General features: G+C 42.7%; 1 protein-coding gene across 2 annotated transcripts in view; it reads left to right on the forward strand.

The window, feature by feature from the left end:
- The window catches only part of sash1a (SAM and SH3 domain containing 1a), a 158,613-nt gene that overhangs the window by 100,011 nt on the left and 34,324 nt on the right, over positions 1–24,278 (forward strand). The window contains exons 1-2 of one of the 2 annotated variants that reach the window (XM_070925463.1): positions 6,482–6,612; positions 15,335–15,463. In XM_070925463.1, the coding sequence (XP_070781564.1) occupies positions 6,505–6,612; positions 15,335–15,463 (237 nt within the window). In that variant the 5' untranslated portion in view covers positions 6,482–6,504. Of the gene's footprint in view, positions 1–6,481; positions 6,613–15,334; positions 15,464–24,278 lie in introns of those variants that run through there. The other variant, XM_070925462.1, reaches the window with a different exon arrangement.

Raw genomic sequence — 24,278 nt, forward strand, 5'->3', positions numbered from 1 at the left:
TGTAGTTGTTGTGGCCTTTTATTGTTGATTGTTTTTTGAAGTGCGTTTGTATGGGGGAATGTGAACCTGTTGGATTCTCCACTAATCAGCACCTGATTATTTGAAGTACAGATGTCCAGTACAGTTTTCCAGTACACAGAGTCAGATGACCAGTCAAATGTATGACATACTGGACATTAACTGTCAGCCTGGCACTGCCACTCTGACACCAACACAGCTGCCAATTGAGTCTCATGACCTCCATCCACAGTGAGACCAACACATCTCCACTGTCTGCACCTGTGGACTCACTCACTCACACAAACAAACAAATAAACAAACGTGCACTTTATACCCTGTTCTTGTTATTTTCAAGCACGGCTGTGAACGGCATTTTAACAAAGACGCAGTTTATTCTTCTTCCATGGCCATTTCTCTTTCAAACAAACATCCCTGCATGCAAATATGCACCAAGCTCAAAAACACCAAACACTGTGCACTCAGTTAAAGGACTCTGGCGTTTCACACAGTGCTGCTCATGCCTTTGGAAGCTCACTTACATCCAAAACAACATCTGTCCTTTCAGTCGCGCCTGATTAAAACACCCTGGAATCTCAGTTCACACACTCACACACACAATGGTGTAACACAATCACCTACCACATGGCCACGGAGGCGTACATTGCATGGAGAATCTGGGAATCCAGGGCTTAGCAGAAATATGCTTTGTTTTTATATCCATGTATTTTTCTACACAAAGCACATGAAAGGGACCTGCAATTACCACTGCATTAATAAAAACATGGATTACTACTTGTAAATCTTGCTCGGAGTTGCTTGTGTCTGTTGGAGGCACAATATAATTTTCTGCATGCATATACAAACTCTACTTGTCATTGAGTTGGAGAGTGCACAATCGAGTAAAAACCAGCCAACACATACAGGACTCTTAGAATTAAATGTCAAATTCACTTAAATGCAACATGAAGAATGTGAGAGTTGTGCAACAAAGAGAATTCCAATGAAAATGTTTTGTCTGACGGTCAGCGGGTCATGTTGCTACAAATCTTGAGAACCTCATTTTTCCTCACTGCATCTCAATGATGCTGATAAATATTGTTATTTTCTTCTTGGCCCTGAATTCCTGCATCACACTGACACCCACAGGATATTGTGTGGCATTTTGTTGGTGCAGGTGTACAGATTTGACACACTGTCCTTGACATTGCCCCCATATCCAGATTGTTTTTGCTGATATACCGTTTCACCACAAACAGTGGTTATCACATGCACCTCACACCCCAGCTTTCAAAAGACTGACCACCATATGAAAAGTAATACCTAGAGGACACAAACAGCAAGCACCAGGCGTTCATTATTACTCCCTGAAACCATTGTTTTCAGTGGAAAGACCAGTGTGTTGATTTAATTTAATGAGTTGCTTAGCTGGGGGAGGGGGACCAAGGAAACAGTAATTAGTTGTCATGCTAATTGGGCTTGTGTGATAACTCCCACACAAGACTCAGCGGTGTGTGAAGCACTGTGGGGCTGGCCTGACCACCTACTCCTCTCACACACACACACACACACACACACATATTTTCTTGCACTTTGGAATACACAAACACACACATATATATGCACACACAGATAAATAAGAATAACAAATTCTCACATCCAGATTGGTTCAAAGAAAATGCCAGGGGACTGTCAGGCCTTTGACCCATCGACTAAGCAGAATTAATGATGTGAAAATCTTGATCCCAATTATTCACTAAGAGAAGTCGCTCTGAGAACTAAGAGATACGGGTTCAGGACATTCAATCCAATTAAGCTCTGGATGTAAACCTATGTATGTTAATTTGAAAAAAGGAAGACGTATAGAACTATAGGTAGGAAAAAGGTGATGTATACAGTAGATGAAGATATGGTAATCAGAGTGAAAAGAAATGACTACATCCTTGCAGCTTCAACATGCACAATGTGTAGGATATACAGTATGTATAGGAAACCTCATGAAACCTTTATAAAAACATAGTATGGCTAAAACACTGGTTGCATATACATCCGTATTAAGAAGTAATTTCCAAAATGTTCCTTGTTTAGACTTTTATCATTTGACATCTTTAGAATCTAGAGGATGCATGTGGTAAAACTCAGTTATTGTACTACTCTCTATCAGTGTGTAAACTGCAGTGTGTCAGTGTTGTGTGGTCATGTATAGCATTCCTTAAGTGCGTTGTTGTTGCCCTTGATGTATCTCCATATCACCATGTTGTTCATCACCCCTGCCAGCACGGTTCGTGACTCCCCCAGGGGCTATTTTTAAGGCCCGGGGTCACTGACCTCCAGGAAGGGTCACTCTCACTATCAGGGGAGGTCCAGCCCTGCTTTGCTTTAATGCTATCTGCATCTTTTTCTATCTCTATCTCTATTTTCTCCTCAGAGTCCCTCTCCAGTGTCTCTTTCTTCCTCTTCTTATCGCTCTTTTCATCCTAACAATTCATGGTTAGAACTAAATATTGGTGGACCACATTATTCTATAGATATTTATTTTTTCCTCACAAATTCTACATCATTATACAACTTTTATCAGTTTGATACTAATTACTATTATGTGACCAGGCGTAAAGACTCCACTGCAATCTTCTCCTACACTCGAACTCCTCCCAGACTGTTATCTTGCGTCTGCTCCTCCTCTCTATTCTCTCCTTTCTCTGCTCTCACCTCACATCACCACCCCTATGAGTGTGTTTAGACACACCGCCCAGTTTTGCGATAATCTTGCTGAGTCATCTACAGTAGAAAATTACACACTGTGATACACTGTAATCCAGGGCAAGAGCATTTATAGAAAATCTATCGCCTCGACGGAAGTTTATCTGAGTCTTTAACATTGTGTAGCCTGTGGGAGTGTTTAAGTGGTTAATGAAAGGGCTGGGTGGGAGATTAGTTGATTCTTTGTAGATGTAAGGTTCCCGGCAATGCCTTCACGCCTGTAGTGATATCTGCAAGAAACACATGCTCTTCCATTTTAGAGGGAACCAGAGGGTGTGATTTTGCCTTGTCCTGGCTTGTTCTAAATTATTTATTCCCGTTCCTACCTGGTCCTGTAAATTTAGTCATCGCCAATGTTGTTAATCCCATCATCCATACCATTGTAATGGTGTGTGGGACATCCAGCATCTATAGGCTTCTGTCTTGACTCCAATGAAAATAGGCTTGTTTTTAACTGATTTATATTGAGCAAATAATCACACACATCATGACCAAGGCTGAAACGGCGTGTAAAACTGTCTTATATAAATGCTTCATCTCTCCCGTCCCAAACCTGATGACACAGTGTTATCCCCCCCCCATCTCACAGGAACCCAGCAGGATCAGCACAGGCGAAGAAGAATGCATGATAAGGCAATGAAACTATTAATAATAAATTGAATAATAGATAGGAGAACAGATGAAAGAAGCTAGATGAAAGTGTCAAAATAACCTTAATACTTGACATCCATCTGGATATAGTCCAAGTCCCGAGGCTTTCAAGACCATGTTCAAAGTAACCTATGTTAGCAATTTATATTCATGACATCATCCTTTTCATGAAACAACCCCCTATATATTTTGAGAACCATGAAATAAGTTTAGCTCTCACATCCTACTTTCAGGAGAATTTATGGACACTGTCAATTGATTGCAGGCGTATGTTCATATGCTCCAAATTTTGTGCTCATTTCTGACCAAATGTTTGCAAAAGCTGATCAAAGGAGATGACTCTCTAACATGTAATAAATTGGCCATTAGCATATGCTGAAATTACTACCAAGTGACTTTTGTTTCCTCTTGTCTGGCAACATGACACCTTGATTAGTGGTTAGTGTGAAAAGAGATGGGGAAAGCTGGCATCTACTCACACACACACACACACACACACACACACACACACACACACACACCAGCGGTGTTTGATGAGTGTGCACTGAGTCAACAGGCGTCCTCCTCTCCTCATTAACAGTTTGACCCCCTCTGTTTGAGTTGCTCCAGGTGGGGTCACACTGTCTTGTATTTGGGTATGGGGGGTTTTGGTAGGAAGAGTGTTTGTGCTTATAGAGTGATGGGAGTGTGTGTGTGTGCGGGGGGTGGGGGGGGGGTTGACTTCCAACACCCCTTTTCCCTTTTTAGCTGGAAGGAGGGGTAGGATCCGGGTGGTACCTCCAAAAACACACATGTGGTCACCATTCTTTGGAAACAGGAAGACTGATGGACAGCGCAATGATGCAATGGTAGTATGGACACACACACAAGCAGCTCTACCACTTGCTGCTCAGTCACCCTGAGGTTACAGATTTGAGGTCGACAGTGCAGACCTCCGGGTTGTCGACTCACCAGCCAACAAAGCTGCTGTTGTGTGAGCGTGTGCTCTGTGTGTTTAGACTGTAAGCAGGATACTGTTGAGCAGCTGCCGCTCATCCAAGGCCTGTAAAAGTCATTCTTCATCTACACACACTTTGAACCATGATATTGTATATAAAGGAATGAGTGGTATCATTGTGATCATGTTAATGCTTATGTGAGCTCTAGAATAGCTGTAGATTCTAGCTGTAAGTCTTATAAGAATAGATGTCTTTATAAAATTAAATAAATACAGTAGTTCACATATTGCTCACCTGTAGACGATGTGACGTCAGTGAAACGTGTGGGAGCCTTTTGCACCCTGCATAATCCACGGTAGGCCTCCTGTCACATATCTCCTTGCACTACAGGTGAAACTGTAGCTTTGGGGATTATTGTGTAACTGATCACTTTTTACATGGTTACAGAAAAGAATGTGGCGTTGAGTTTTTTCTGGTCTGTTCTTTTTCCTTTGTTTATGTTACTTTTAAATGCATGTTGTTATTGCCTGTGGTGTTGTAGGCTGATTTGGCAAACAGCAGGTGAAGCAGCATTTTAGATTGATTTGAAACCACAGGGAAGGGAGCTGAGTGAGGAGCTGTGATTTATAAAATGTTCAGTCTTACTCTCTGTCTCACTCTATCTCTGGTCCTTCTGGCATCTGTCACAAGACCTGGCAGCTGTTGAAAACGTGCTTCTGACAACAACAGGGAGAACCAGAGACAGAGTCTCTGGACTTCTTTATTACAATAGAGTAGCCTGCTGGTGGAGCATAACAAAGGGCTGATCAGAGAAGATAGCTGTGCAATTTCATGCTTGTACATAATGTGTTTTTTTTTTTTTAATTCTACTTACGTATTCAAATGAGATATGCAGCACAGAGAACAACACTGTGCACCAACTCAAATTAAGTTGTTACAGTAAAAGTTTCATTTTTGTGTTATTGTCCAGCATTTCGTCCAGATTTATGCCAGGCAAAGGGCACAGTATGCATCACCCCCTTAAACACATGTTCCCATGGGCTTTTTTGTTTTTCATACAGTTGTGTGGAGAATGTGCTTTGTTCACAGTCCCTATTCAAAGCTGGCTGGAGAGATGTATTGGTGGAAAGCCATGTCAGCATGAGATAAAAGTTTTTTGGCCTGTTAAAACAAATCCATAAAATGAATAGTAGCCTACTGCTCTCAGCAAAATAATAAACTCACCATTTAAAACGTTCAAGGCAATAAGGACATGAAAGTCATCAGTCACAGGATTTTGTCACTGCAAAGTCGCCATTGAGTACAACAAACATTTGATCATAAAAGTCCTAAGATTCATGTTTAGGGTTGAAACAAAAAGTCACAAGAGTTTGCCACAAGTCAAATGTTACTGGATTACTCAAACAAATATAAGTCACGATATGAATAACTTCTCATGAAAAACGTATTATTGGAATATTAATGATTTGTCAGTAGTGTGTGTTAATTCCTGGCCATTGGGCTTCTGGCAAGTGTTTTTTTCTGCTGTAATGTTTTGTTGGGAGGAGTGTGTGAGGGAGAACAAGAGAGAGAGGAGCGGCGGCTGAAGAGAGGGGGGAGGCGCAGTGTTTGGAGGATTTGCTCTGAGCTCCGGGCGTTCTCTCACTCGAAATTTCTAATGGAAATAAGCTTATGTGTGCTCGCTCTACTAATTTAGACCGTTTTCTGTCACTCATCGAGGGATTCCAATAACTTTTCGGAAACTTTTCGCCCACTTGGACGACTTCTCCCCCGGTGTGGTGTTTGGTTTATGCCCGGGCACGGATCCGTGCAGCACGGACTGTGGAGCAGGGAACACCCCGCTAGGAAGTTTTCAGACGAGTGACCTGTTGTGGGTTTCTACACCTCGAGGTCGCCTTTCTGTCCTTTTTACGTATCTTATTATTTGAATTCGACGCACGAGTTGTGGTGGGAGTTTCGTAAACATGTCAGGGCGCAATTTACGCTCTAAACTTCGGATCGTGCCAAGCAATGTTGGAGCATTTCACCGGTGCGTCAAGGGCAACTTTCTCTAGGAGCTGCCTTGGCACCGACATCTCGTTTATTGCTGGTGATCAGGCCGCTGCCTGTGGGCTTGGATTCAAGATTTGTCTGACTTAACACAAACTATTCTAACATTATGGAAGGTGAGCAGGGGACCGGTGCGCCTTCTGATGAGCCGCAGGCAGACAGCGCTGCTGCGTCCGACAGTTTTTCCCAACTGTGGACGGACGTTATGGGGATGCTGGTAAGTTTTGGGGGAGGGGTGACACGATCATAGACTGACATCATAGACTCGCAGCTAACTGAGAGTTTTCACCCTCATCCTCAAAGTTGACACTGATTTGCCGGATGAGTGATTGTGTGTAGTCGGTGCATGCAAATCACGCATCACAACAACTCTTCGCAGTGCGTCCTCCTTATATAGGCCCGAGTTTCAAATGCACCAGCACTCTACATGTGGTCTGGGATTCAGGTGCTTTAGTTGTAGGCTACTAGTGGCGAAGTCATACTGTTGAGTCGGTCGGATCTGACTGCAAACAGGAATCGAATGGGAATATGGTATGTTACAATTTGAAAGAAGAACCCTTTGTAGGCCTACTGTGTGTGTTTTTGTGTTGTGTGTGTTGCCCTGTTCTCTGTGGCTGTTGAGCATTTGGTGTACTTCTATACTTCATTGTTTCTATTGGAGGAGCTCAGATAAGCTTTGCTGCTGGGCCAGAGGCTCCAGACTATTCATTAAGTTAAGCATGATTTTGTTGCTGAGGCCTCTGTTTGAGGAGATGTGTTGTCTGTATTTTAACTGGATGATAACAGTACCAAACATACAACTAGAAATGCTGAGTATTTCCTGAGACTTCCTGAAGTTCATCTCATGCTGTGGTTATTAGGGAAACATTGTAACATTTGATTTTTGACATATTAATGTAAGTTTGATTACCCATAGTGTTTCAGCTCCCCTTGATCATAAAAGATTTTGTGTGCCCTGTTTTCTTTTCAAACTGCTGTTGTCTTAGTCCAGAGAGTCAGATTTACTGTGATCTACATGTTTGTGCCTTAAATGCTTGTGGCTTTGGAGATGCTGTATATTGCAACACTGCTCTTTTGTTTGGCTACCAAAGCCGCCTTGATTTTACAGGCCATGAGATCTGATTGATCTGCTGACCAAATGTGTTGCAGTCACTTCCAGTCTGTGTAAAGACAGAGGTGTTAATTTGGTTTGGTCTGGCACTGAAGATGTGAATGGTGTGTAAATGCTGTGTGTGTGTGTGTGTGAGCACGTAGGAGGGGGAGGCTGTCCTGCCCTCTGACACCGGGTGGGAGACCTGGCTCCCAGCCAGGCAATTCATCCAGATTTATTGCTCTGGAGGCAAATGTCTGCAATGCTGTGCTCGTCTTTGACGTTTTTCCCCTTTAGCTGAAACACGTGCATACACACATACCCAACAGCAACAACAAGCTTTTTGAACTCTTTCGTTCCTGACTAATATGTGACACCAATCTCCACTACTTAATGGTCACTCATGATAATCCTTTAAACTTTTCAAGTTTTTCAGGTTGATAATAAATGCATCTTTTTTTTTGGCAAACATCAACATTGTTGAAGGTCATGAACTAATTGAAACATTCATTTAAAGTATCTAACTATCCCGCCAATAAACATCCTGCAGCACTCTCTAAAAGTTATTTCAAAACCATTAGCCTTCCTGCCAGCAGACATAGCACACGCTCATATTATTTCAAAATCACTGACCTCAGCTTTTGTCGGGATCTTGTTCCACGTACTGTATCACTTTACATTTTTATGACTTGAGTCTTGGGAAGGCTTGGATAGCTGTGACCATCTTATTTTCCTACAAAACTGTACTAGAACGATTACAAGTGTGAAAGTATGGAACTCGATCAGCCTTCTTGGCTGCTGACAGTCAGTGTCTCTCAAAAGTTCAGCAGGTCGGTTTGTCATACTAGAACTAACTGCATCGACAACCATGAAATGCACGATTTTCTGTTGGTTGCTTTTCTCTGAAAGTTAATGGATGTTTGGTGGTGAGTTGCTTGAGTTGATGGCAGCTTGCAGGCATAATTTATGTGAATAGAATGGTTTCCAGTAAAACATTGTCATTTCTTTGCGGTATTCCTCTGCTTGTGAATGCAAGACAATATTTTCACTGCTTTTACGGTATCTTAGATTAATGTTTCAATTTATTTGCTTAAATAGTACACAATAAAAAGTTGCAAAAATAAAAGTTTCCTACATTGCCCTTTATAATGACCTTTATACTTAACAATGTGCTCCTGAGCACAATGAACACCATATCTCCCTCAAAGCAAAATTGATCTGCTATATATAACCATTGCTCTGTGACTTTCAATGGCTTTTGTTTTGCTTGGGAGCCTATATGGGAATGCCCTTTTTGGGTTTGGTCCAAGCCTGTTAACCCAACTTAACTCACTGTTGCAAATGTGTTTGGTCTTGGCTCCCCACGCATGAGAACACGCCAACATACTTGCACAGATAGATATCTACCCTGGTAAAAATCTGTTCATGCTTGCAATACTCATACTGATTACTACACGTTTCAGCACACATGCCAAACTCAAGAACTACTTTTAACACTCAAGTGACATCGCAGATAAGCATTAAAACGGCCAACGGCAAATGATGTCATCTACATTTGCACCTTCAAAACAAGTTTTCATCATGTTTTGACTGTAAATCAAAGGTCACTTCAGCCTGCAGTATTTTTCTGAGGGGCCCCATTAACCATTCACAGCAGCCTGATATGGAATGTGTTTAATAAGAATACCTAAGTAAGCCAGTCATTTATTTGTGGTTGAAGCAGAGTAAATAGCCCTTGAGCTAATTAAGAGTCAAAGGCAGTTTAGGATGGTATGGGGTAGGAGCTATAGCTGTTCTAAGTGGTTGGATTTACAGATGTCTGAATGGGGATTTGCTTCTAGCCCCCCCCTACTTGTGGAGACATGAGGGTTTTTCCTCCAGAGCTGAAGGCTCTTTATTGAATGTTAAATGAGCCCCATTAAAACTGCCTGACTGAAAACAGACAATTCTGTCTCAGCATAATGTGTGATGTTTTTTGAGGTGTGCATCTGTACAGACATTAAGATCTCTGTAATAATCAATTCCAGTCCCCCTCTCCATTACACCTCCTTTTCAGCTGTATCTGGAATGACTGCTGTATTTCTCGATACAATGTAGAGGAGAGACGCAGCACAGATCCTCAGACATGCCTTCACCCAGGGCCAGCTTCTAATTGTGCTCCTTCCTAGTCTAGATGATTTGATCACAAATCTAGACATCTGACAGTCATCCATTATTCCCTCTTTGCTCCTCTGAAAGAAACCTCTCATCCCGTTTATGCTTGAAAGGTCATCTTGAGGCAAGGCCTTGTGGAAATATTTTACTTGCCTGCAGGGAATCCTTTTCTGTTTGAAGAGAGTTTTGTGGTGTTTCACACAGCGTGGGTGGAGTTTGTCAATTTGGAAAACATGTAGTTTTACTAGTGCTTCATTTCAAAACCTAAGGATTGGATACTGCTCTCGAGACATGATTATTGATTGTGTCTGGGAAACATATGTTTAGATGAGGTGATCCCTATGTGCTTCCTCCCACATAGCACTTCATACAGAGTGGCAGCATATGCTTCAGTCCTTTTCTTCCAAACCGTGGATAGCTAGGCCACTTTATATCATTGGCGATAATGCTCTAACACAGTCTATCATAGCCTAATTTTGTCTATTGTTGCCCAGTCCAACTTAGCTCTTTCCTCCTTTGCCCCCCCCCCCCCTTTGACTGGTCTCCTTATTGAGGTTACAGAGAGATCTGGCAGGTTTCCTCTGCTGGGATGGCAAAGCACTGTTCTGCTCAAGCCACGGATATCCTCAGGAAGCCCTCTGAAAGGGGTGGGCTGTGCTCCCTGGCCTCACCTTCCTCGACAGTCTTCCCCCATTGGCTCCCATGGCCAAAACTACATCTTTTAGTCAGACTACTGGCTCTTAAACTTTGTGGAATTCTCCACTACAGTACATCCAACATTTTTCCGAACTACTGTAGTCGGGTGATGCAATATAACACATGAGCGGCACCCTCTGTCTTTTCATCCACCCGTCTTCTTGTCCACCCCACTTATCGTTTTACACATTTCTCCTGTCTGACTTCATTAAATCTTTCTCTTTCTGGTCTGTTTTTTATGATCAGTTGGCAGTACAGTGACACTACTGTACCAGTCCAGGAAAAAAAGGGGGATGGTCAAATATTTGCTGCTGGAGGAGCTGGGTGGAGCAAAGGATGGATTACTTACTATTGCTTTTAGGATGATTTGTGTGTTGGACAGGCGATCTCTTGCAGATTGGGTTTAAGATGGTGTATCCATGACTCAGGGTGAATGTTGGTGGCAATTTCAACCTGCCGCACCCGTCTTGAGGTTGCGTAGCAAGTGAAAGTGATCATACTACTGACGTTCTAACATTACATCAGATGCATGGCTCTATTGTTAACAGTTGTCATTGTTCTTTCCCCCAGAGAACGGGTAGTCACAAGGCCTGCTCTGTAACAACAGTTAATACCATGTACACTACCATTCAACCCCTACATAATTGATCCCCAGTATGATGGCACTGTCAGGAATGTGAGCCCAAAGGATAGACCAGAACAAACAAGTTAAGCCCAGGGATAATGGCTTCGAATGTCTTTCTCTATGGTTATAATGAACATGCATTTTCTTTGAGAGACTTTGCAACGTCTAACGTGAGTGGAAAACATGAAATGAGTGTAAATTAATCGCAAGATTTTTTTTGTGCAACTTGGCATTGGATTTCTAAGCACGTAAGGAGACCCAAGTTATCAGTGCCTTGCATGCTGGCTGTGGAATTTGTTAATAACTTTGCAAGAGGTTGGTTTAGTGGTGTGCCATTCAGATGTTCTGTCTTGAAGAAATGGTCACTTCAGCTGTGGACTGCACATTCTTAGCAATGTTTATATAAAAAATATTAGAAACAACAGCTGTTGAAAGTATTATCATGTGAAACAAAACACTGCAGAGTTAAATGGCAATCCTCAGGAAATGTTTTTCACCATTTACCCCAAAAAGAACAAGAAAATCCCCTTGGCAGAGCTTGTTACTGCCTTCACTTCAATATATAGACACGTTAGAGCAACCGTTCTTAATGAACTGGTCAAGTCAGAAATATATATAAGATATGTTATAATTGTGTGGTTTATCAGTGATGTGTATGATACAGCAATAGCAGCCCGGTCTGTGTGAATGGTGACAATGATTTTAAACTGGCTTACTGAATGCCTTAAGAGGCAAACTTCTGTGGTAGTAAGAATGCCAGGGATACCATCGCTAATTGATTAAGTGAGCAGAAGCTACTGGGTCTTCATGCTGTTTGCTTTCTCATATGTGTAACCATGCTGCCTTTGGTCAGCATATAGAGCATATACATTAAAATTCCAACACTAAAGCTGAGGATATTTGATTTCTTTCCATGAGAGACAGGGAATGAAATATATTTGGAATTCTGGCATGGATGCTTATCATCTCCGTCCCTCCAAACCAGTCTCGAATGAATATTGTGTAAATCACTTGGTAATGACTCAGTAGCAATCATGTCACACATTATTGAAATATTTATCCACTGTGGTGCAATACCAGTAATTTGTGTTTTGATGGTGGAACAACATGGTAGCCACTACCTCACAGTGATTACGGCTTTTACACAGAGTAGTACTTCTCACAAGTGTCTTCTACAGCAGTATCCCATAACATTTCTCAGAACTTTTTCTCTGTTTTGAGTTGTGCAAAGTTTTGGAACAGAAGTGACATGCAACACAGTTTTGTTTGGTCTGACAAATTTCAGCTGCACATTGGGAGTAGCCATCTTGACTGAGCAGACAATATCTTGGGCTTGAACAGTAAATAACTCTTGCACACTCTTAACTGTAAATATGCACAAACTGACTTGCACATGTTTGCTTGGGTGTTGTTTTTTTGTATTGACTATTGTTTCTATTGTCCGAGTCAAAACTGGGAGTTGGCCTCCCGCACATCCAGGGTGGAGAAGCAGTTACATCAGCTGAAACAGTATTCGTCTCCATTTCAAACGTACTGTATCTCTATAAAACTAGATGTGTTTATTATTCTGGTTAATTCATTTCTAAAATGGTTTCAAAGGATATTTTTAGAGTAAGAATTGTTTTAAGGGTTATTAGTTAGCTTAACATGAGAGAACACACAGAGACCCATATGCTTTCCAGGTAAGATAAGCTGTGGGGGATTTATTACTCATCTGTAGAATCTCTCTTATAGATGTAGATTCTTTTTCTTCCCAGTCTCCAGATGTTTTATCCTCCTCTCACCCCACAGCTGTCCTAGTCAGTATCCTACAAATCATCCCTTGTCCAGCCTCCACCCCCACCCCCCTGCCAACATTTCCAAACTGGATGTGTGGACTGCTGTCAGATCCCTCCATGCTCTTCCACCTACACTCCCACGTGGACAGATTCTCTGTAAAATGTCGACTAAATGCTCGCTCATCTGTTGACACATGGTCAATCTAATGTGCTGAGAAAATAGTTGATTTACCTTTCTTAATTCGCTCCCTCACATGCTGCGATTCTCCCAAAGGCATTTGCTTTCTCTACACTATACTGAGCATATGCAATATGGTTTTACAAGGTGGTGGTGGAGGTGGGGTGTGAGGGTCAGCTGTGTTGGATCCGCATGAGCTCATGTCACTGGAGAATTGGAGGAATCCCAGTTATCTACGCACACACATGAATGTTTGCCCACACGTGGATGTATACAGTCACAAACACACATCAGTCTAAGAACAGCACGCGCAGCTTTACCTTTCCACAGCTGAGGTTTACATTAAATGTTCCTGTGAGAGTAGGGCCAGAAAAGTGGCAAAGCTTGATTAATTAGATTCTGCTGCTATGACCAACTAATCCATCAATGTTAACACCAACTGGAGTGGCCCCCTGTCAATCAAGACTTGGTGTGTAATCTCAGGACGGGGTTCACTCTTATCTTCTGGATGTGGCAAACAGATCGGCACAGTCGTGGCATGTGTATGCTGATTAAAACATCCTGGAGTTCTGTAATGAGAACGTGCTTTCAGTCAATGTGAGGAATGAAGGGGAAAGCATGTGTCTGCTCAGGGAGGGCTCCCACCGGGAATCTCTGTCATCTCAAACCATATGTCTGGCCAGAACAGGATTTCTCAAGTAATGAGAGTGGGAGGATAGATCACAGCCAGCCAAACTGGACTTTTGAGACAGAACGTGTGTTTGTTAGTGATGTTGTGTTCAGTGCACAATCAGTAACTACCCTTTCAACACTGAGCTGTGTTGTATATGATTGGCCTGCCTCAGTTTGTTTTGGTCCAATGTTTTTGAAATCTCCTGCATGCATGTGAGTGCATGCTAATGTGTGTCCATGGAGGCCCTATGCCCCTGTGTGTGTGTGTGTGTGTGTGTGTGTGTGTGTGTGTGTGTGTGTGTGTGTGTGTGTGTGTGTGTGTGTGTGTTTGTGTGCGTGTGTGTGGCATACACACTCACAGTGATCCATTCATTTGTGGCCTGGCACACAGATAGGGAGTCCGGTTGAGAAAGACAGAGACTGAGAGAGACTGTTCGGACCCTGCACAGTGACTCAATGCTAGCTGTCTGCCTGGCACAGATTAGATCAACACTGATGAATATTCAACAGTTAGCCATCACTGCCAGAATGGCCTACATTTTTTACCAAGGCAAGAGATGGGAGTCAGTCTTCTCTCCCACATTGTGCAAAAGAGATTGCTCTATGTCCTGCAAAAATTCTTAAGGGCTTAGCTAAGCTAAATTTTCAGATTTTTTTCTGGTTTTATGGAGCATGACTAGTTAGCAGGATAACTGTACTGACTACAGCCCAGATCATTTGTTTTCACGTCAGTCTGAAACCTGAAACGCACACTTGCTTCATGATACAGGCCTCTTGTGTTGGCGGTTTGTATTCGCTGACTTGTTTTCATAGAACCCAAGTTTGAACCTGCAACACTATTAATGTTTCCAAAATTAACTTGGAGAACATTATATCCAAAGAGCATTCTGTTAGGTAAGGTCTTTACTGTTTGGAGCACAGCTTCCTCCCTCAATCCTAAACACATGTCTTCCACACAAAGACAGGAACTTTGCTGATCTAAACTACAGCTAACCGGAAGAGTGTGTTTGGGTTTGGAGTTCGGTGAATGTCTGAGGAGGTAAAGGGCATCCTTGATATGAGCCTTGATAAAGACAAAACCCAGGATCAAACCACGGCTGGCCAAAGACAGTCACTGAATGGGATGTGATATTTTTGGGTTTTTCTGTTTGTATGGATTGTGAGTAGATTGGTGAAAAGGAACAACACACGCCTCTGCACATGTGTTTTACCAGTTTGCATCAGTTGCACCAGCTTTTACGTCAGTTGTTTGTCCCCATCTCATGTCAAACAAACAAAATATTTGGTTTGCTCATTAAATCTGTGAGGCAGTGTTGGAAGTGGTGATGTGTGAGTGATTATGTTGCCACCCTCAAGCCATGCCAGGTTTACCCAAATGCATGTTTGTAGGTACCTTTTTATACGCCACTAATTGTAAGTGTATGTGACGGTGGTTTTATAAAGCTGTGCTCAGGGTAACTGGAGAAGAGGTATGGGCGTGTGTTTGTCACACAGTGTACTAACTTCAGGCTTTTTCCTTTCCTGAAGCACTGGTGGGATGTTGTTAAGTGATAGAAGCTCATGATTGCATTTATTGTATATGCATATGAAGGAGTTAAGAAACGGAAACGGATTCAGTTTTTTGTGTTACTGCAGTTTTTTGTGTTTTTGCATTTTTTCTCCCCTTGTAGAGTCAGATTATCAGCTTTCCTTTCTCAGGATGTTGTAGTTCCTGGGCTAAACCAGTCCCTCTCTTCCTCTCTCCAGGATGGTTCTCTGGGCAACATAGATGACCTTGCCCAGGAGTACTCTGAGTACTACAACACCTGCTTCAGTGACGTCAGCGACCGTATGGAAGAGCTACGTAAAAGACGAGTCTCCCAGGAGCTTGACATGGTAAACGCACACTCACACAAACTCGCACACACAAAAGAATAAAAAAAACTTGCATAGCAACATAGTTCGAACAAAAACAGCTGTCAGCCACAACATTTCTCGTTCTCTTCTCAGTTTGCATGCCTTCAAATTGCTTTGGACAAATGATAATTTTTTTTGCAAATCCTTTTAATAATGACCCTAAAAATCCCCCTTTTAGAATAGTCTCATAGCTTTACAGAGTGTAATTTCCACAATCTTAGCCAACAACCTGGCAAGGAACATCAGCGACGGAACAGCCATGAATGTGTGCTAAGGTTTAAGACTTTCCCCGAAGACAGTATGCCTTTTCTGGATGTGAATGCAGTGGTGTTCTGGAGGTCCATGGGGCGGGGGTTTGGGGTCCTTTTCACAAGGATGTAGGGTAGTGGGGCACCCCTTTGGTTGCTAAGCTGCACACTAATGTATGAAGGAATGCTGCTGGTGCTGCTACAGAGGGCCCAGCTCTGTGCAGCACACTACCCAATAGGTCCACAGAGCAAGTGTTGATGCTAACTTCATAATTGCTCTATGCTATTCATGGTGAATTTAATTGGTTTGAACCATTTAGGAAATGCCATTTGTGCTCAATTTCTAAAACAACTAGATACGAAAGATTGCCACTTTGTTGTATTCTCCTGAGCTAGATAGATCTGCTTGAAAGTAAAATGTCCAACTTAAATAAAACGAGGCATATAGGTGTCACAAATATAATGGTACTGCCTGACAAAATAATGATTCAGATCTTCCTTCACAGATTTTGCTCTCGCTGATATAGGTTACCTCAGCTTTTCTTATTTTAGCCCCTGTCCAAATTGTCTCTGCTCATATATTTTTGTCTGTCAGTACTGGTTTTCCAGTTTAATGGGAGGCCTCTTTTGCTTGAAGGCAGCCATGTGGTTTTGGTTGGGTTGACAGGTATGGCTTAGATGAATAAGTGATTTATTGTGCTCTTCTTTTAAATGACTGCAGGCAGACATCCTGTTCTCACAGCTCTGACAATAAGGATTGGAAAGCATAAAAAATCTTTGCTGTGGATGCATTTTGTTAAGTGTTCTTTCTGTGTGGCCACTTTCTATAGTTTTACATCAGGTCAGTTTCACAGTGGATTACCTCTGGACATTTTATAGTTTTGGAAGGTTTTATCCTGAGGAGATAAAACAGGGGGAGAGGAAGCAATCAGGGCAGACTTGCAGCTTCATGTATAAGAAGAGAGGAAAAAAGCTGACTGGGCCCTGAGCCTGAAGCCCAGCACAGGAGGAGGATGAGGATGTGAACAGAGGAAGACGCACGGAGGAGGATGAGGGGAATGAAGAGGAGTGGAGAATGTGAGAGCCTGCAGCTGCCCCAACACTCTGCAAAGTTTGGCACCAAAATATAGGAGAGGAGGAGAGAAAAAACATGAAGGAAGGAATATGTGCAGTATCAACCCACGCTATATGGATTGAACTTTGCTTTGCATTTCAGTGCAGTCCTTTTCTAAAATTAGGTTTGGGGAATATTTAAGTCTAGAGCAGTCTTTTCTATACCAAGCTATCAAGGGTCAGAGTAGGTTAAGACAAAATTCCTCCTATTGATGGCCAGCTGGATACTGTCACAGTCTCAAAGGCTGTGGCGCATCTGTAAAACTAGAGCAACAAGTGAAATACATTGTGAAAGTAATACACGAGAGGAGACGGGGTGAAAGACAGGCAGAGCACAGGAGGCCAAGATGAACCGGGAATAAGCGCAGCGGAATGGACGCCCAGTCAGAGAGAGACTAGTGACAATTGTATCTTGTGAAGTGTGTCCAGAAGTCAGTGGCTGCAAGCCAACGTCACGCAGCCGCCTCCCTTAGAACCAATAGCAGATGGTGAAAGAAGGTCACAATGTCCAAGAGCCACGTTAATGGGGGAGACATTTAGTAAGTGGCACTCCTGGGGGACTTGGCCTTTAGGGAGAGACCTGTCACTTGTAAAGGGTACAGGATGGTGGGTGATGCAGTCATGTCTCCACAAGACTCACTCCCTGTCCAGTCATTGTCTTTCTTTTTCTCTCCACACCAAATTTATAGGTCAGTTCTTTTCTATTTTTAACGGGTGACTTGAACCTCACTTCTCTCCTACTGTAACTTTTTTGGACCAAGAAGATTACTCACTCCAAATCAGCTTTGGTCAGGAGGCATGCGACTTATGGGGCAAAGGTCACCTTAGCTTTGACCTTTCCTGTTCTTCACACTCAGACTACAAGAGGAGGCAGAAGTCAAGATAAAGGAGGTGCTGGACGAGGTCAGGCATGGTGCCATAAGAGAGCAGCCTTAGGTTAACGTATGATGACAAAGTCTATGTATGTTAACAGGTTGTAACTTGTAAAATTCCCACAAGAAAGCCCCACTGTCTACAGTTTAGCTGTTGTCAGCATGGTGACACCAAAGAGAAAGAAGAAGCCCTCTTATTTAGATTTCTGTTCTCCAAATCATTCTCGAGTTAACTCTTTAATTAATCTTTTTTAATTGAAACACTTTGGTTTCTTTTTGGGGGGGGTTTGGCTCCTTTTCTTGAGAAATCCTTTCTTGCAACATTAACATTTTTACAAAAATGTGTGGAGCTTAACATTTGTGTTTGTTTTCACTTGTACAACGTGTCTGCCAGCTCTTGAGGGGCCTCTCAGCTGACAAAGTGATGGCTATCTGTTGTGGTAAAACGTGGAGCTCTCCCATTTAGGAGTTGCTGATAGAGGCTCTCTCAGAGATGACTATCGATGTACCCACTTCCTGCCTGGTCTCTGCTGGGTTGTTCTTCTGCATCTTCATGTTAGCTTTATGACTAGCAGCACAAAGGGGGTTAAATAAACATCCCCCTTTGGGAATGTGACCTATGGATTAGCGCTACCATGCACAGTTTCCCAGTGCTTCTATGGTCAACGAGAGTTTGGATGGCTCTCACAGGCATGCTGAGTTCAGCGACTTAAACAAATTGAAGGTTCAGGCCAAAGGGTGAAAGAAAAGATTCAACTGCAAAATGAGTCACATTTAGACCGTTTTTTTCATATTGTTTTGCATTTATTATATCGGAAATATTTGACCAAAACCACAAACTGTAGATAATTTACATAGATGCAATTCACCTTCTCAACATGCACTTGTAAGCAGAGAGTTAAACACTTCAGATCCATCCTTTAAGCAGGCCTACGTTTTGGATAATTGCTGGTGTAATTGCTGTCGATATAATTTGTATAATTAAGTGTATAATCTTTCTTGTCTCCTCCACCTATTTAACAAATTACGAAAACACCAAGCGTCACTCAGTCCATTGGAAATAACATAAAGGCTATTTATCACATCTCTCTGTTACTTTCTTGTGCTATCTTTTCTTCAACACTGGAGCTGCTACTGAAGCTGAAAACATGCCAAAACATGGACGTAGAAGCTACAAGAGGGATCCCACAGGCGTGCAGAGACTGGTTGGTCGGGTAGATAATCGTGTATAGCCGATGCAGGAAAACATCAAACTGCATATTGGCATGGATCTCAAACCACAGTGATGGAACAGATGAAGTACATCAACTATAAATCGAGATGGATCATTTTGAAATTTGTGGTTGTGGGGGCGAACCTTTTGACACATTTCTACATGCTGTAAACCATGATGAGGCATTGCAACAGAATCTGGTAATATCCTTGAGAGTAATTTGAAAGTCGTGGATAAACAAGGAGGCCTTGAAGACTAAATCCTTTGATGCTTTTGCCAAAATCCCTCAGTTGTTGGTCTCACTGTTGACTTCATAATCGAAACACTTTTGACACAAAAATGCCTCAGCTGGTGTCAGACTGATCTGCTAGCCTCAGGAATACTCTGTAATGGTTTTGCAGCTGAGTAGCTTGACAGTTGGGGGTCAAGACTCAAGTACAGACTTGTGTTTTGTTTTTGCCATGAGGTGAGGAACAGTGTGGTTAATGTGCTAATGCCTGCATGAAGTGTGTTCGTCAAAGTGGGTCAGTTCACCTGGGTTAAAACTACAGTATAGAAGAAAGACAAACTCTGCCATGAATTCTGCTGCTTATTTGTCCTGTCTACCTTCAGGCTTTTAGCCTAGAAATGTAGCGACTGACCAAACAGCTGCCTTTGTTGCCTTAAGACTTTCAAATGATGTTGGTATAGCTCCATTATTGGCATAACCCTTGTGGAAAGCAAGTGGTATATTTGTAATTTTATTTTATGATTTATTAGTCAGCATTGAGATCATGACTCTGTCATTGGAATTTGTAATAACTCTGGTATTTGTCTTGAAATACCAAAACAATGATGATCCACAAGGCTTAGGAATGCTCCACACTATATAAGCACGCATGCCTGTTTGCACGTACACACACACACACACACGCTCACTCTCTCAAGCCTTCTGGAAAGGAAGCGTAGAGGTTTTATTGAGTATGCTGATGGTCTTCTGTTTCTCGTAAATTAATTTAACCGTGAAGCACCATAGAGGTGGCATAGCAGACTGGTTTATACTGCTGAGATGTATGTATTTCCTGCTTTTGTGTGTGAGATTTAAATGATGGTACATGCTTGTGTTCAGTCGTGTGTATGTGTAGATCAGGCTTGCACCGTGCCATACTGGTCCCACCCGTAACGTCTTTTTGGTTCTTGCACCAGGCTTTCCAGTTGGTGCCTGTCCCTCCACATGCGCTGTCCTACCTAGCCACCTCATATTCGCCCGCCCAGATTCACCCAACCATGCCAGTTGGCATACCTCCACTAAGCCACCTGGTCTCTCTAGTTTTGCCGTATATCCGCCTACTTTTGCCTCTGAGTTTGGCAGCAACTCCACTGTGGGAACTCATGACTTTGGTGGGCTTTTGCAGTCATGTTTGGACTAAACAGCTGCTGTTTCACACTCATCTGTATTTCTGTCCTTTCCCTCTCATTAACAGAGTCTGGTCCTTCTGCAGCAAAGCAGAATTTAGCTGTATTTTCTGGGTTAATGATGGAAAGCAATGTGGTGCTTGCAATTACACTGCACTTTACAGGAGCTTTTGATGCCTGTGAGTGTGTGTGTGTGGGGGGGGGGGGGGGGTTCAGTCGTTTCAGATGCTAGTTTCCCTGTCTGCAGACATAGTGATCCTCATTAGCCGACGCTCTCCCTCGTATGCTCCCTTATTTCTTTCTCTCTCTCTTATTTTAACTCAATTCAGTCACGCTTAAGCAATCAGAGTCTTGCATTCACATCACACTTGCACGTAGATACACACAGAATGAATCGTGCACAAACAACCCTGTGAACATCTGGGGGGAAATGCATGCACATTCACACGCATACGTGCCAATTCAGGGTAAGTAGGGCAGTATCTCAGGCTGATGCTGGTAAGTTCATGTAAAGGATAGCATACCCCCTCTGGGAGTGTGTTGTGAGATCTAAGTCTCACACACACAGACACCCCCTCAAAAATGCACCAATTTGATATTCTCTTTTAGAAACTGTGTCAGTTATGCTGGCAACTTCTTCACCATTTCACTTCTGCTTCTCTGTAAATGGTGCACAAGTCTGAAAGAAACCCAAGTTTGCCTTCAGAAGCTTTTACACAAATTTCTCCACGTTCTGCGCCGTGACAAATTCATCTCACAGATCTGCAGTGAAAGGCAAACGGGATGCAGGTTTTGTTCGTTTTTCGTGATCTTCTCCTCATCTTTTCACCCTCTCACCCCCTCCTTCCATGTCAGAAATGGCACGCACACACAGGGAGTAAAGGGAAGCTGAGGAGGAGTAGGAGGAACAGAGAGCTGCTTTGTGGTTCTGTCTCTTCGGCGCTCTATCTGTGAAAGTGGAGGCTCTGTCTGTGAAAGTGGAGGCGAGTTGAGAGTGTGTGTGTGTAGGTGCTCCTTGGTTTGGGTATCTGTCAAGGTTTATGTCTGTGGTGGCATGTGTGTGGCCATGCCAGGGCCTGTGTCTGGCTGTGTATTTTTTGTGTGTGTCTATGTGTGGTGTGTTTGCTAGGCAGTGTGCCGACAGTGTGGCAGTGTGTTTTAAAATAATTTTTACAACCAGTCGGCATGGTGCCTGTAGTTATCCAGTGGCGAGACTGGCATATCTCTTTCCTGTCACCGCAGTCCGGAGAAGCCCTGTTCACACACCTTGTTCCTTATTTTCGTGGGTTTTTCTGAGTAAACCCACATTATTCTGCACCGTGCAGTTGTTTAAACAGAGCTGACTGCCAAAGCTGTGCTTGTTTAAGGGATAGACGTGTTGTTTCTTTCTCTCACATAAGCTCTGCCTCTGTAAGAAAAAGACATTAAGGTCTGTCCCAGATTTTCCCTATGCGCAAACTGGCAATGTAATGAGACCAAACCCTGTACCTCTGTAGGTCTGGTAGATGAAGTTTTTATGACCTCAGACAGGTACCTGCTCTCTGACTTATGGGAATCACCATATTCCCTGGGATGGACAAATTGTCTCAGAGTTCTTCCAACATTACTTGATTTACTTTCCAAAGAAATGTCCGGTCCTGTGCCTCTGTCCGCTAGATCACTGTAACAGGCAAATAGATGAACAGGCAAACAGGTTAGGAAGACTTGTAGTGCTAAAGTTAACGTTAAAGATAAAGCCAGACAGACTGTCTCACTAACACCATTATCGTCTGCCTTCAGTTGATTACTGTTGTGATAAGTGCAGGGTTCAGGCTAATTTTGAGACTTTTAGCCACCTCAGCACTAGAGGTCTCCTGTTCAAATGACCTGCAGGCTACAGGCTCTTAAAGATCTCTTAAAGGAGGTTAAGTCACTTCCAAGTTCTTTAACTATCAGCCACTCACTGACTCATGCTTAGAGGGTGTGGAGTGTGGAAGGATTGTAATCCCTTGACGAAAGCCCAGTCTAAGAAGAATAAAGGTTAAACTACAGGTCACTGTGATTAGGAAGCATGACGGACCAAGTGTAGGAAGTGTTCTATATTCAGTTTCCTGTGATGCTGGGCACTTCTCAGAAACAACTCATTTCCTATTTCTGCTTTACATTTGGGAAACTCCAGATTCAATTAGTCTTTTCTTTCTGGCAACAGCAGCAAGTGCCATTTAATTGTTTTAGGAAGCCGGTCACCTAGCAGCCCTCAACCTGCTTCTGCTGACCTTACCTACACTGCCCGTCCCAAAAAAAAGTCACCACCTGGATTTAACTAAGCAAATAGGTAAGAGCCTTCCATTGGATGATTACTGCAGTGATGAATATGTTTCAGCTGGCAACAACTTATTTAACCCTAGCTGATGCGGTGAATAGCTTCTCATTTCTTAAACAACCATGTCGGAAGACATATCATGTGGTCGTGGAAAGGATGTTAATCTGTTTCAGAAGGGTCAAATTATTGGCCTGCATCAAGCAAAGAAAACAACTAAGGAGATTGCTGAAACTACTAAAATTGGGTTAAGAACCATCCAACGCATTATTAAAACCTGGAAGGATAGTGGTGAACCATCATCTTCGAGGAAGAAATGTGGTCGGAACAAACTCTTGGATGATCGTGATCAGAGATCTTAGCTTGTTTGGTGAAATCATATAAGAAATCAACAGTAGAACTCACGGCTATGTTTAATAGTGAAAGTAAGAGCATTTCCACACGCACAATGCGAAGGGAACTCAAGGGATTGGGACTAAACAGCTGTGTAACCCTAAGAAAACCACTGATCAGTGAGGCTAATCGGAAAAAAAGGCTTCAATTTGCTAGGGAGCATAAAGATTGGACTCTGGAGCAATGGAAGAAGGTCATGTGGTCTGATGAGTCCAGATTTACCCTGTTCCAGAGTGATGGGCGCATCAGGGTAAGAAGAGAGGCAGATGAAGTGATGCACCCATCATGCCTAGTGCCTACCGTACAAGCCTGTGGGGGCAGTGTTATGATCTGGGGTTGCTGCGGTTGGTCAGGTCTAGGTTCAGCAACGTTATGTGCCCAAAGAATGAGGTCAGCTGACTACCTGAATATACTGAATGACCAGGTCTTTCCATCAATGGAGTTTTTCTTCCCTGATGGCACGGGCATATTCCAAGATGACAATGCCAGGATTCATTGGGCTCACATTGTGAATGAGTGGTTCAGGGAGCATGAGACATCATTTTCACACATGGATTGGCCACCACAGAGTCCAGACCTCAGCCCCATTGAGAATCTTTGGGATGTGCTGGAGAAGACTTTGTGCAGCGGTCCGACTCTCCCATCATCAATACAAGATCTTGGCGGAAAATTAATGCAACTCTGGACGGAAATAACTGTTGTGACATTGCTGAAGCTTATCAAAACGATGCCACGGCGAATGCGTGCCGTACTCAAAGCTAAAGGCGGTCCAACGAAATATTAGAGTGTGCGACTTTTTTTGGGGACGGGCAGTGTACTTGGCTGATGTCATCTCTTTTATCCAAGAATACTGATCCTCCAGTAAGATAACCAGTTAAGATGCCAAGCTAATAAACTCTGTCCTATCTGATAAGTACGTCATCTATAAGAGGAGGAAATTCACTACAGCTTTACCTTTGACAGAAAGTGTTGCCATGTTCCAGTAGTCTTCAGCTGTGACAAAAAAACACTTATCTTTGGGAGACATTTTCTTGTATGAGAGTAGTAACACCCAAAGAGAACAAGATTCACTGGGGTTTGTGTTATTAACATCCATATCCTTGAAACTTATTTTCACACCCCATTTGAATAGATACTTGCACATGAACAAAAATAGAAATGGTAATATCAGCATTTGCGTCATGAGACATTTTCTGTAAGTCTGCTGTATCTGGTAAAATATAAAAAAGTCAGACAGAAAGTAGAAACAGGAACTTGTCTT

This window comes from Enoplosus armatus, chromosome 19 (genome assembly GCF_043641665.1).
Source record: "Enoplosus armatus isolate fEnoArm2 chromosome 19, fEnoArm2.hap1, whole genome shotgun sequence".
Classification (NCBI taxonomy): domain Eukaryota; kingdom Metazoa; phylum Chordata; class Actinopteri; order Centrarchiformes; family Enoplosidae; genus Enoplosus; species Enoplosus armatus.